At 39.2% G+C, this 14,336-nt stretch overlaps 1 protein-coding gene across 4 annotated transcripts; it reads right to left on the bottom strand.

Annotated features, from left to right (window-relative positions):
* Nucleotides 1-685: 685 nt before the first annotated feature.
* LOC148861234 (Pentatricopeptide repeat (PPR) superfamily protein) lies at nucleotides 686-7,922 on the bottom strand. 4 transcript variants are annotated; one of them, XM_088982686.1, is made up of 6 exons: nucleotides 5,382-7,914; nucleotides 2,771-2,927; nucleotides 2,402-2,533; nucleotides 2,136-2,277; nucleotides 1,874-2,034; nucleotides 686-1,227 (listed from the first exon to the last, which is right to left on the bottom strand). In XM_088982686.1, the coding sequence occupies exon 1, from the start codon at nucleotides 7,444-7,446 to the stop codon at nucleotides 5,467-5,469; it is 1,980 nt and encodes a 659-aa protein (XP_088838812.1). In that variant the 5' UTR covers nucleotides 7,447-7,914; the 3' UTR covers nucleotides 686-1,227; nucleotides 1,874-2,034; nucleotides 2,136-2,277; nucleotides 2,402-2,533; nucleotides 2,771-2,927; nucleotides 5,382-5,466. The 4 variants fall into 4 exon arrangements, with proteins under 4 accessions (XP_088838812.1, XP_088838814.1, XP_088838813.1 ...); XM_088982688.1 differs by lacking the exon at nucleotides 686-1,227 and adding an exon at nucleotides 3,186-3,366 and having other exon boundaries at nucleotides 1,520-2,034; nucleotides 2,707-2,927; nucleotides 5,382-7,918; XM_088982687.1 differs by lacking the exon at nucleotides 686-1,227 and having other exon boundaries at nucleotides 1,520-2,034; nucleotides 2,707-2,927; nucleotides 5,382-7,922.
* Between the last annotated feature and the right edge of the window lie 6,414 nt (nucleotides 7,923-14,336).

Below are 14,336 nucleotides of genomic sequence, written 5' to 3' on the forward strand. Positions count from 1 at the left end.
AACTGTACTTTTAATTAATACAGTATTTATAATAATTGCAGTATTATTAATTGATTAAAAGTATTTATTGAAATACTAAATTTATTAATTAACAGTTTTTTAATTAATATAGTACTTTAAATAATTATAGTATTTTAATTAATTAATTAATACTATTTATTAAAAATAATTTATTTTTATTAACAGTATTTTTAATAATTACAGTATTAATAATTAACCATATTTTATAATATTTTCAATAATTGCAGTATTATTAATTACCATATTTATTAATTAACAGTATTTATTAAAATTCTGTATTTATTAAAAGATATTAATATTTTTATTAATTCATTAATTAACAGTTTTTTAAATTGTTAGTTAATGTAAGTTATAATTTAAATTATATTTGAAACTGTAAGTAATATAATTAAATTTTAAACTTTAATTAAAAGTGGTTATATTTAAATTTTTTATTTAAATATAATTTAAGCTATAAATAGCAGAAAATTAGATTTGATGAACATAAATTAGCCAATAAGATAACCAAAAATAAAGTACCAATAATTTTGTCATAATTACCAAAAATTATCCAAGAATTCACCAAAAATGGATTAACATGATTTCCAATAAATATGATAAATTACCAAAGATTAAAAAATATAACCATTAAAATTACTTTTTGAAAATATGTACTAATTATCAATAATCTTCAAAGAGGTTAATGGTTCAAATTGTATTTAAAATACATTTGTTTTTTTATATAAATTATGAATTACATAATTTAAACATTATAATCCTTGCCTATAATGATATTAGTTCATAGTGTTACAATGAAAAATAGAAAAAAAAAAGTGTTTACCATTATGTATTTCCATTATTTCACTTCTCCTCAACAAAGTCCATGCATCGCACGGGTCCCCGCTAGTAGAAAACACAAAGCCAATGGTGTAGAAACCCATGAACCAAGAGCCTAAGAGGCCAAAAGAATACAAGAAAGAAACAACATTAGTAAATAACCCCAAAATGGTCTGCGCTAGATGCCAATTTCATGAACCCCCATGATATATGCAGCAATCTCCAAGGACCACCAAAGCCTGCTGCCTGACCAAGCAATGACAAACTGTACTGAGAATGCCCTTCCACAACAATACTCGCATAGCAATGATACAAAGAGAGTCAGCCTTTTTCTTTTGCCAACATTGATTATATTCAGTTTTATACTATCAATCCCTTTCTTTAAGCAACCTGGAAATGGGGGGACAGAAAGCGCAAATCAAAAGCCTAGAAGGCCAAAAGCATACAACATTGAATAAACACCTTCAGTAGCAAATAATCCCAAGTAACTTTACTCTAGATGCACTTTGTTAAGTCCCCTAATAAAATGCAGCAATCTACAAGGACTACCAAACCTACTGCCTGCCCAAGAAATCACCAACTGAGAATTCCCTTTTCAAACAATACTCCCATAAAAAGCCATGAAGACGACCACCAAATTTCCCAAGATAGAGTATTTAGAGTCACATGTCAAGAAATGGTAAGTGCTCAAATGAGAACAAACTAACAAGGCAACGAGATAAATACACGAGTTTGGGCATCATCTCCTGTGACAATGTTTCCAACTGTCCAAAGAGCAGGCATAAGAACAGTAGGTGAAGGGTCTGTTAAAAAAATAAAAAGAAGTTGGTAATGGTAGTTTTACTATCTCCATCCATGACCAAGAATACAATATAGAGAAGATAAACAAAGCCAGCTCTTGGGGAAAAAATAGTAGTTACAAAAATCCTCACTACACTTAACCAAAAGGTTCCAGTAACAGCAACTATATATCTGTTACAAGAAGTTTCTTTTCAAGTAAACCCCAAGGTTGAGAAGTTCTTCAATAGAATCTTACAGGAGAAGCTCCACAAGTCGTTGACAGACTCTTGCCTCAAACACAGCCTGAATTTTGTCATTTGTGCCATCAGAAAGATAAGACAAGGCCCAGCATGCATCTCTTGGAACTTCATAACTTGAGTGGATAAGGCACTGAAGGGCTGGCAGTGCAGGCTTCACCTGATAAAAGACAACACGATAGTAAATTAACACGTCTAAGAATCTAACATCCTCTTCAAAAGTAATCCTAAAAAATTAACATAACTCCATAGATGTCTCACCTGGTCAAATGGTGTTGGTGGTCTCCAATGACAGAATCACAGAAATTCGATAAGGTCCAGGCAGCATTCCGTAGCATAGATTGACTGTTCATTTAACTGAGCAAGTAATGGTATGAGGGCACCATGACCAAGAACAAGATCCCTACAGGTTGGTGAGTCACCAGATACATTACTGAAGGCCCACATAGCCAAAGAGGGAGAGAGAGAATGAAACCACTTCTCCAAGGACCAAAAAAATGACGAAAGTAAAGGAAACTTGAACTAACCTGTTCTTGGACATCATCACTTCATGAAGAAAGAAGTTGCACAAATTTAGGGACAGCACCATGGCCAATGACAATACGTGTATGTTCTGATGCCCCAGATGCAATATTAGTCAAAGCCCATGCAGCCTCAAACTGCACACAAAGGTTTCATTAAACCTAATGAAAGTTACACAATGGATCCTTTGCATACAGTATATAATTGAAAGAAGAGAGAGATGGTTATAAATGGTCCATACTTGCAGTTGAGGCAGATCATGCCTTTCAAGAAATTCAACAAACCAAGGTACAAAACCTGCCTTGATTACCTACTCAATGGGAGGGCTGCGCTCTGCACAAGTATGTAAACCAAAACCCAGCAGAACTAATTACCAGGAAACCAGGGAAAGACCAGTGAAAAAACCATCCCAGTGCACGGAATGCCAAACTTGCCAATTGATAGAAGTTTCCTGAATTGAGTGGTTGCTGCCAATTGCAAAGCAGGATTATCTGACCATACCCCTTGTACCATTGCCAGAAGACTTTCCAACTGTCAGAGAACACCAGGATCAAAAGAATAAGCACCAGAATTTTGGTTGCTTACAACAGGAGCTGGAAGTGTAGAATGTTTTCTAATTACTGTAAATTTATTAATAATTAATATTTTAAAAACCATTTAGACATGGCAAATGACATTATATAATCAATTTTTTCTACATGTTCCAAGTTATCTCATCATTCATTTTGCATCAGCCTACCTATAAACTTCAAGGGCACTCTTTGTAAAGTATTCCTTTCAGATTCTTACCAGGAAACATTTCCCTTCCTTCCATTGAATTAACATGTGAATGGCCTACATGCTGGTCATGCTGAGCAAAGTGTCCCCATGCTTCACCACGTTTCAGCACTTAGCCCTTATTTATTTGCATTGATCATAGATGAATTGTCTAAGAATATTGAGGAGAAGGTCCCATGGCGCATGTTGTTTGCTGATAACATTGTTTTAATTGATGAAATTAATGAAGGATTGAATACAAAATTAAGCTTATAGACAAATACCTTAGAAACAAGAGGTTTTGAAATAAGTAGAACTAGAACATAATATATGATATGTATATAGTGATAATAAGAGTGCAAATCACGATACAATTAGGATTGGAAACCAAGAGATAACATAATGTGACCGTTTCCAATACCTTAGTTTGATAATTCATAACAAGGGAGAGACTGAAGACGATGTTATTGTTGCACAAAGAATTAGAGCAAGATGGGTCATATGGAGGAGTGAATCCGGATTTTAATGTGATAGGTAAATGCCACTTAGATTGAAAGAAAAATTCTATACAACAGTTGTAAGGATTGTGGCAGAATTGCATATTTTGAGATGAATGAGTGGAAAAACTAGAAGGATAGGATTAGTAATGAAATCATCTGAGGGAACCTAAGAAGTAGCTCCAATAGGTGATAGAATGAGAGAATGTAAACTAAGATGGTTTGGTCATGTGCATAGAAGACCATCAATAGCACCCATAAGAAGACGTGATTTGTTATAAGTCAAAGGGGCTAGAAGGGCTAGGAGTAGGCCAAAAAGAACATGGGCAAAAGCAGTAAGAAATGATTTAAGCACCCATAAATTTAACAATGGATATGGCATTAAATAAAACAGAATGGTGAAACAGGATTTATGTAGCCATCACCATATAGTTGGGATAAGGCTTGGATGATGATGATAGGGAATATAGGAATATCCACACTTTCAAAGGTAAATCAGCCTCCTCTCCTTAACAGGATCATCTCCTATCTGACATTGGGGATTCAGTGTAATAGTGTTGCAAGAGACATTTTGGAGAATTTTCATCAAGAAATACTGACTTGGATCCATGTAATACTGAGACCTAATCAAGAAGTCCAAGTGAACTTTCATGACAGCCCAATCAATAACCCTGGCCCAGTTGGATCCTCAGCCTCTTAACCTAGAAATATAGTAGCATTTTGCTGGAATTTGCAAGCCACTGTCTACCTGGATGGTGCAGGGGCATCCAGCCTGTTCCAAGATCCTTGGAGAAAGGCATAAAAATCCTTAAGAAGCTCATAGAAATTTGCATTATTAGCATGTTTGGTACTGTTGGTATCCTTCAACTGGTTAGCCATATCTTTCTTTTTTTTTGAGAAAAGTTAACTGATTCCATATTATTTGGTTAGCCATATCATGGTTATGTGGAAACCATATTATCCTTGTGTCACTAGATAGCTGCCTTCCCATTGGAGTTTCATATTATTTGGTTTAAGAATCTTATTAGAGAGTTTTTGGATGTTATGAATGTTTCTTTAATAAAATTTTCCTTTTACTTAAAAAAAAAAAAATGGAAGTTTCAAGCCCAGTACTTTTCTTGCAGCCTAAGTTTTAGGTGGCAAACTTGTGCATTGCTTTGATTTTTGATGGCACTGGATAGGCTATCTCACCAACAAGGCAAACTCTTGCAAATCTAATGTCATTTAATAAATGTTCTCTTTTTTTCTCATTCAATAAGAGAAACTCTTTTAACCCAAAATATGAAGATAAAAAGTTACCAAAACAAATTAGCCCTTTCCATCCTTACCTAGTCAAACTATCCCAGAAGTATTTGTTGACCTCCAGGTCTATCTGAATGAGATGTCACCTATGGTAGTTATGGCCATATTGATGACAGAATTTATTGTGCCAATATTTGAAATTTTAGGAGCTCTAGCAGGAGCACTGCTTCACCAATCCAAATTAACCCTCTCCATCCTTACCTAATAAAACTATCACCAAAGTGTTTGTTGATCTCCAGGTCTATCTGAATGAGATGTCACCTATGGTAGTTATGGCCATATTGCTGACAGAATTTCATATTGTGCCAATATTTGAATTTTGAGAAGCTAGCATAAATCAGTTGCTTTCAATATTGTAGACCTAGATCAGAGATGAGACCCTCCAACTTAAAATTCTAAAACTATTTACTAGATATTCTTAGCTGCTTACCTTCTTTATTATTGATCACCAAACCAGGAGATAGATTCTTGGGTAATCTCAATCTTCACAAGGAAATACTGAAAGCAATGAAACCCTATCCATTTGCCAAGGTATTCAGCAACTGAATTGACCCTGGAGGACCCATCTTGCTGAAAAAGCACCGCACCAAGATATTCCATATGGCTGCATTTGGGGAAAGGCCTTCATTAAGCATCCTAAAAAGAAAAACCATGGCTTCTTCTAAGGTAAACCATTTGCAAAGGCCATATATCAGAAAACTGTATGTTAACAAGTCTGGAGAGCACCCTTCTGAACTCATTCTATCCATAAGTTGGATGGCAGTCTTGACCTCACCTTCCTTACAGTAGCCATGGATAATTGTGTTAAATGTGATCAAGTCGGGCTTAATTCCCTTAACTAACATCCTTCCTAAGTACTGCAAAACCTCTGCCACCAGACCAACAGAAGAAAGGCCACGCATAATTGTGTTGTAAGTCACAAGATTGAATTCAATTCCCTTTTCAGACATCTTCTTCACAAGCAGAGAGGCTTCTCTGATGTTTCCTTCTCTGCAGAGACCATCCAGCAGCTCATTATAGGTTGTGACATTAGGAAGACACCCTCGTTTTTCCATTTCATCAAGCATATATATTGCCCAACCTGCTCTTCCATCTCGACATAAACCTTTGATAAATGCATTAAATGTTATTGTGTTTGGCCAGCAATTTTCCAAATCCATATTCTCAATAAGGCACTGGGCTTGGTTATACATTGAATTCCTGCAAAGGGCGTCCACCATGCAAGTATATGCCACAACGTTAGGGTGGCAACCACGGTTTATCATTCTGTTCCATATCTCTGCCACACTCTCTATATCTCCACCTTTTGCCAAGCTATTAAGTAGTATAGTATAGGTTGTGACATTTGGTGGGCATCCCTTTTCCTCCATTTGGAAAAAAATGGATATAGCCCTATTGACATCCCCCCTAGAACAGAGACCGTGTATCAATGTATTGTATGCAACAATGTTAGGGCAACAATCATTTCCAGCCATCCAATCCCATACTTTTACAGCTTCACATACTCTTCCTTTTTGGAAGAAACCCTTTATCAAGGAAGTAAAAGTATGAATATTAGGAGTACACCCTCTCACCAACATTTGGGCCAAAACAACAAGAGACAGCTCAACATTCCCAACCTCACAAAGTGCATTGATGATAGTTGTGTATGTAATTACATTAGGGCCAATTCCCCGATTCACCATTTCATCTACCAAGAGGAATGCATCTTTGATTTTGGATTCTCTGCAAAACCCATTTATCAAAGCATTATAGACAGGGACAAAGGGAGTGAATTGAATTGCAAGCTTCTTTGCTTCCTCCAGCCTACCGAGCCTACACAGAGCGGATACTATGGTAGTGTAGCTTACTGAATCAGGAGAACACCCCTTCTTCGACATCTCTACGAGCAGTCTGCAAGCGCCATCCACTCGATTATTTTTGCACAACGCCTTCATAAGAATGTTGTATGTGAAAATGTTAGGCTCAATACCATCTTTCTTCATATTATTATAGATCGGGCTGATCATCTGAAACCTGCTCTCATTAAGCAATGCATCCAAGAGATGATTGTAAATCTTGACTGTAGGTTTGCAATCAAAATCCTGCATCCGGTAGAATGTCTTCAAAGCCTGATCGGCAGCCCCAGCTCGCTTATAAGAATTTATGACGTTGATAAATAATTCTTCCGAGCAGCTAATTCCTTCTAATCTCATTTGCTGTAAGAGGTACTGAATGCCATCAATTTGACGCTCCTCCCCGAGCTTCTCGATCATGATTTGATACGTTAGATGGGTATGTCTGAAACCTTTCGAATTGGTCACGTACTTGAAGTACTCCATAGCCACTGTGATGTCTCTCTCTTGCTTCAATCGCTTCACAACATGGGGTTCCTTCAGAGCAGTTTCGTTGGGTTCAAGTTCTTTTTTAAGACTTGGGGTGGTGTCAAGAACAAAAGGAATCGGATGTTTTCGGTACTTTAGAAGCAATGCGCGCCCCCCTTTCAGATGAATCATCAGGTGCTCGCATTCAAAAAAGAGTCAAAAAAGAAAACCTTTGGTATTCGACTTACATAACAGAGTGAACCCTAAAATAAGAATACGAAACCCTAAAATACGAACATTTTATTTCAGAAGAAACCTCGCTCACCATGATTATCATGGATTTCATTACTTGCGAAGGGGAAGCTGGTGATAAAGGAGACCGCATTATACGGTAGCAGGGCGGTGTATCGGTAGCAGTATCAAGTTATCAACTGTAAATCTTTTACACAATCTTCACGAGGGTCCATTCGGATGTGATCACCGTAAACGCTTTTATATCAGCCGGAGTTTATTTGGTTAAAATGAATCGAATAAATCGAAATTTTATATTTGGTTTTTGCTTATTTTTAGAGGTGGCAATTTTCCCCGTCGGGGTCGGGGATGGGGCGATCTCTGAATCCTCGATCAGAGTGGGGGATGGGATGGGGAATACAATCCCCGCCCCAACTCAGCTCCGATTAATATATAAATTTATTATATATAATATGATATAATATAATATTATATATTATATATAATATAATATATTATATAATTATAATAATTATTATTCATTTTTTGCAAAAGATTAAAAGTAAAACACATAACACTTCGACTTTGAGTCTTTGACGGAGAAAAGAGAGAACTTTGTCTATGTACCCTAGCTTTGTCTTCCTTTGTCTTTGTCATCGGTTCGTCAACCGCCATCACTGTTGCCACTCGCTCATCGGACAAAGGACAGAGATACTCGAGTCTTGACAAAGGGCAGAGAAGAGATACTCAAAGAAGAGTTTTAGTTCTTTAATCTTCCTTTAACCTTTGTCTATCGTCGTCTTCTCACTAACTGCCATCGTCATCGCCCGTCAAACTCTCTCTCTTGTCACCGACCTCAACTCTCGCAACGGTCCACTCTCTCTCTCGGTCTCAACCTCTTTGTCTCAGACTATTAGTCTTTCTCTCACAGTATGATCCACGATGTGTAAATACATATCTCGTTGGGGATTCGGGTCTTTGACATCCCCGTCGAGGTCAGGGATGTAGGGTCATTCCTTTCCCCGTTGGGGATTAGGGACGGGGATGGGGGGTGATTTGGGGGTTGGGATCGGTGATGGAGAATGTAATCCCCGCCCCTTTGTCAATCATCCAAACATTGACAAAAAATGAATAATACCAAATCCTTACCTCTTCTATTCAAGAACGTTGGGGCCACCAAAATGCCCACTGAGATGTGACGCCAACTTTCTTGAATAGAAGAGAAAAGGATTTGGACTGTTCATTTTTTATCAATGTTTGGATGGTTAATAAAGAAAATTAGATGACACTCGAAGGGCATTTTTATCTTTTCAAATGCCATTTCTCCTATTTAACGACAAGCAATGGATTGATATGTTTTGAAAGTTCGGGTATTGAGTTATCGCGTTTTAAAGTTCAAGGACCAAAATGGCAATAGGCCCGAAGTACAGGGTACTAATTTAGAATTTTCTCCATATATTATTATATATAACATGTTATCTAGCAAAGTTCGGTTAATTTGGTTTTTTCTATTAATTGGATTTTTAATTCTAAAAACTGAAATCGAAATAACCAAACTTAATTAAACAAAAATCGAAATAGTCAAACCGTTAAAACCAAAATCCAAATTCACAAATCAACTTTTTAGTTTTAAACAAATAATGCTTACCCCTAGCCCATAAGCCCCTTTTTCTCTTTCTCGTGGATTCTAATCAGGCTCAACCAAACAGGACTCGCATTATATGAAGTATCAACGGCTCAACACCAATGACAACGATAGATACGTGATGAATGGATTGCTATCAACTCATCCCATTGAATTGGGATCTGCTCCTTACGGAGCACGCCTCACACCCACACCCACATCTCACCCTCGATTGGGAATATCTTCCCGAATAATAAATGCAAGTACAAAAGACATTCCTGATGATGTGTGGTTAAAACATGTTGTGAGGTCGGTGTGAGGCATGTTTTGGGGGAGTAGATTTGGATTCCACCTCATTCTTTTTTTTATAGATATTCATCCCATTCCACCCATGCACTTATGAGACCGTCGTCACACCTGGTGCCTTGCATGTGCTTCACATGCACATCCTATCATGCATCGAGATTATTTTCCGTACTTATTAGTTATTATTCACATGAACTATTCCCAATGCACAATGAATATGTCTGTGAGGTGCCCATTTGTGAGGAACAGATCTCAGTTCTGCACTTGTATTGTGATTTTCATCTTTAGAGAGATCAAATCTATTCACAGAATGTATCTCCGTGACGTCACAACACATTCCAGTTATGCACTGGGAACATCTATGAAAACATATTTTCAAGTACGGGGATGTTCAAAATGCACGACTAAACGTGTTGTGAGGTTGTTGTGATGGCGCTTTGTGAGGAGCAGATCCGAATTCATCTTTAGAGTTATTTCATCTCACCAATGGCCCACAAAAGTTGTTTTCCACAGTGAGTCCACTAAACTCTCTACTTGCTTCTGCACCCTACTAAATCGATAGTCGGTATTGGTCTTAGCACCATTTTTCCCCTTTGTCTTTGAGTTAAGCGAAGCTGGAAGACGGACTATTACCAGAGTCCAGATAGACGGAATGGCTTCAAATCTAGAAGGCAGTCTACCTGCACAAAGAAGTCAGAACTCAGCGTTAGAAAAAAGATGCACAAAAGGTCTTTTTGCAAAAGTGCTAGCAGACAAACAAACGAACACCCATGGAGTTTTACAGAAGATAAGAAAATTCTGGCCAAACAACAAATACGAAGTGGAATGGCTAGGTGATGAAGTTTTGTGGATTTATTTCAAAAAGGAGTCGGATATGGAAGCCTTTCTAAACCAAGAACCATGGCTCATAAAAGGCTATCCTTTGTTACTACGTCGATGGTTTCCTAGGGAAGGCACCAAGATGATTTAGTTTTCATAACTAGGCATCACAATCAGGACTCTTGGAGTTCCACCGGAAAAAAGACTTGGGAATGGGGTGCTAATCTAGTCAGTATAGCCAGGATCCCAGTGAGGGACTTCAAAGAGCAACTTGAAGAAGAAGAAGAAGAAGATACAGAGCCAATGTGGGATAGGGTTTTCAGCATCAGGGTTAAGATCAAAGTTGGCGTGCCTCTAGTAAAAGGAAACTACAATTTTTATGAGGATAGATCTGGGAAGTGGTATTCGTTCCAATATGAGAAACTACCGACCTTTTTGTATGAGGTGCGGAATAATAGGATATGAAGAAGACAACTGCATAGTAGTCACAACCGAACAAGCTATGGATCAACTAGTTGGAATATTGGTGCTCAATCGATAAACAATGAGGGTAGAGAAGAACCCTACAATCTAAACCTCCAAGCAGTTCTAGATAGAGATTCATTCAAGTTTATTAATGACGGGCTGGTTTGGTATCTTAGCGTGTCGTTGACACTTATCACACTTTTGAACCAACTCTATTGCATCCACATTCATCGTGGGCCTTGTCATAGTGCTTTCTGGGTGAGTGCCCTGCCCCCTGATGTCCTTCGCAGAGACCTTCATGGATCTCACGTAGCACTTGGCTCACTTCAATTCGGTACAAGCAGCATAGGTAGGGAGTGTGAATGACCTCCGGTACAGTTGCTCACCTATGATTACAAAGGGAACAGACTGTCGCTCTACCCTCTGAGCTACATTACACTTTGTAAGTAGGGTCCTGTGGCGTAGATAATGAATGAGCAGATCCATCCAGCTCGGCTTTGCAACCAAAATAGGAGTGACCTCTTCTACCACTCTTTGTATACTAGGGCATGGCAGATCTTCGATGAAGACCGTTCTGCTCGTAATGTTTGTCACACTTACCAACTTTGAGAGTGTATCAGCTTCAATGTTTTCTAACCTCGGTAGTTTTTGGATATACCAAGAGTTGAAGTTGGGCAGGATCTCATTGACCTTGGCTAAGTAAGCCAACATGGTGGGCTCCCAGGCCTCATACTCTCCATTCACCTGGTTTATCACTAATTGTGAGTGACTGCACACCACAAGATGCTTTGCACTAACTTCTTTCGCCATTGGTAGCCCGGCTATCAATGCCTCATACTCAGCTTCATTGGTTGAAGCTTGGAACACAAACCGAAGGGCGTACTCTAATTTAACCTCACTAGGTCCATGGAAGACTAGTCCAGCCCCACCTCCATGCTGGTTGGACGAACCATCCACATGGAGGATCCAGGGCTCCTCATCCCAAGTCGGGGCGGGTGTTGCACCGGTTAATGCCTCCAAGGTGGTTATGAGTTCATAAACTTTAGGGGTAGGCATGCTAAATGTGCACTCGGCGATAAAGTCAGCAAAGACTTGTGCCTTGGTTGCCAGGTGTGGCTCAAACTAGATATTGTACTCATTGAGCTTGATTGCCAATTTTTTCAGTCTACTCGAGACCATAGGCTTTTGGAGGATTTGCCTAAGGGGTTTATTGGTCAAGACCAAAATGGTGTGGGCTTGAAAATTAAGGTCACAATTTATGTGCTGCCAGCACAAATGAGAAGGCCAGCTTCTCAATGTTTGGATACTTAGTCTCTGTAGCATGCAGAAATTTGTTTACGTAATAAACATGTCATTGTACCTTATCTATTTCTCGAATAAGGACTGAGCTGACTACCTCATCACTCATAGAGGGGTAGAGTTTGAGCTCGTCTCTGGGTTCTAGCCTAGTTAACATAGGTAACGAACTTAGGTACCTCTTGAGCTTGTTGAACGCGAGGTAGCACTCTTCAGTCCACTCAAAGTCTTGGTTCTTCTTTATAGCTATAAAGAATGGAAGGCACTGCCTAGCCAACTTACAAGGCAACTGTTCGACCGACTAGTCTTTGTACTTTCTATTGTTTTGGGTGGTCGCATATCTAAGACGGCATGGATTTTGTTCGGGTTGGCTTCGATGCCACGCTGGTTCACTATGTACCCAAGGAACTTGCTTGACGTGACCCCGAAAACATACTTATTCGGGTTGAGTTTCATGTAATACTTCATTAGAACGTTAAAAACACAGTAGGTAAAAAATTAAATAGTTTGAAAATTGGGTTTTTACTACCATATCATCAACATAAGCTTCAATTTTATTTTCGATCAAATCAACAAAAATTTTAATTACAAGATGCTGGAAGGTTGCCTAGTGTTTTTTAAACCAAAGGGCATAACTTTGTAAAAGTACAAGCCCATATCAGTTACAAAGACGATTTTCTCTTTGTCGGTTGGATGCATTAGGATTTGGTTGTAGCTAGAGTATGCATCTATGAAACTCAACAGCTTGAACCCCAAGATTGTGTTTACTAAGCAATAAATTCTAGGGAGTGGAGAGTTGTCCTTTGGGCAGGCTCTATTGATATCGGTGTAGTTGATGAACATGCGCCACTTGCCATTGGCCTTCTTGACAAGAACTAGGTATTAGACCTCTCTAATGAAGCCTGCTGTGAGGAGCTTCCCTACCTCCTCATCTACTATCTTCCATTGTTATTGGACGAGGTTCATTTTCCTCTATTGGACTAGTGTGACTAAAGGGTCAACATTTAACTTGTGAGTTATGACAATGGAGTCTATGACGGGCATTTCTATTGCCAACCAAGCGAAAAATATCTAAAATTTTTAGTTAAGAAACTTACCAAGTTAGAGCGCAACGATTTGACGAGGCGGGTTCCAATTTGCATCGTCTTCTCAAGACCAGTATCTGAGACAAGTACTAGGACAGTGTCTTCCATGGGGCGAGCTCTTTTGTTGTCATTCTCTAGGGGCGGCTCTAAGTCGATATCAACGGCTTGCTTTCCATTGTCTTTCAATATGACCACATAGCACTTGCGAGACTCGAGTTGGTCACCTCACATCACTCCTACTCCACAAGAGGTTGGAAATTTCATCGCCAGATGGTAGGTCAACACCACTACTGGGAGGGTGCACAAGATAGGTCGGCCCAAAATGGCATTATAGGGTGAGGGGGTTGTGACCACTAAGAAATTGTGATCGAACCGTACCGATTTTGGCGTTGAGCCCACCATTACTGGCACCCTCACCCAACCTAGGGGACGGACCACCTCTCCACTTTATCCAAAAGGGGACATCGATAGACTACAGGTCCTTCCTTCTAAGCACCATACATTCAAACACCTCTAGAAAGATGATGTCGGCTGAGCTTCTAGAGTCAAGCAGAATCTGCTTTACCTCGAAGTCATTTATCATTAGTTTGACCACGAGGGCATCATCATTCGGATATCGGATCCCACGAGCATCATCCTTGGTGAAGTAAATTACCTCCTCCCAACGAGGGCACTTTGGTGGGTTCTCATCCTCATGCCCGAGCTCCCAAACTAAATTTCTGCTTGTTGAAGTGATGGATGGTTTCTAGGAGGTTGGTCCCTATCTTGACCCTTATCTACTTTGGTACGCCTCTGGGTTGTCCGAAAGGCCGGCCTCTATCTTCCCTCTTAATGAACTGCTTCAGATACCCTCGGCGGATCAGCTTCTCCACCTCGTCCTTGAGGTTAAGGCAGTTCTTTGTATCATGGCCAATGTCCCGATGAAAGTGGCAATACATGTTGGGATTCTTGTTAGCAGGGTCTCCTCTCATCAGGGGTGGCCATCTGACATACTCGGCCATTTTTATCTACATCAATATCTCCCCCCTCTTTGCATTCAGCGTGGTGTAATTCCTATTCTGGATCGGGGGGTGTTGTGAACGTCATCCGAAAGACCAACTGCTTTATGTCGGTTCCAGGGAGACCTACTGCGCCTTGATGACTTGCTTTTCCGGTGTTGCTTATTGCTCCCCGTCTCTTCTTTTGTCCTCTTTCACTTGCCATTCATCTCTAGTTGGGATCTGAGTGCCTCTTCGACCTTCATACGCTTGGCCGCT

Source organism: Nelumbo lutea, chromosome 4, assembly GCF_056320005.1.
Source record: "Nelumbo lutea isolate HS-2025 chromosome 4, American lotus-T2T, whole genome shotgun sequence".
In the NCBI taxonomy this organism is placed as follows: Eukaryota; Viridiplantae; Streptophyta; class Magnoliopsida; order Proteales; family Nelumbonaceae; genus Nelumbo; species Nelumbo lutea.

What these genes read in the sequence shown, in the direction of transcription:
- LOC148861234 (XM_088982686.1), bottom strand. Translation starts at nt 7,446, where the DNA reads ATGATTCATCTGAAAGGGGGGCGCGCATTGCTTCTAAAGTACCGAAAA.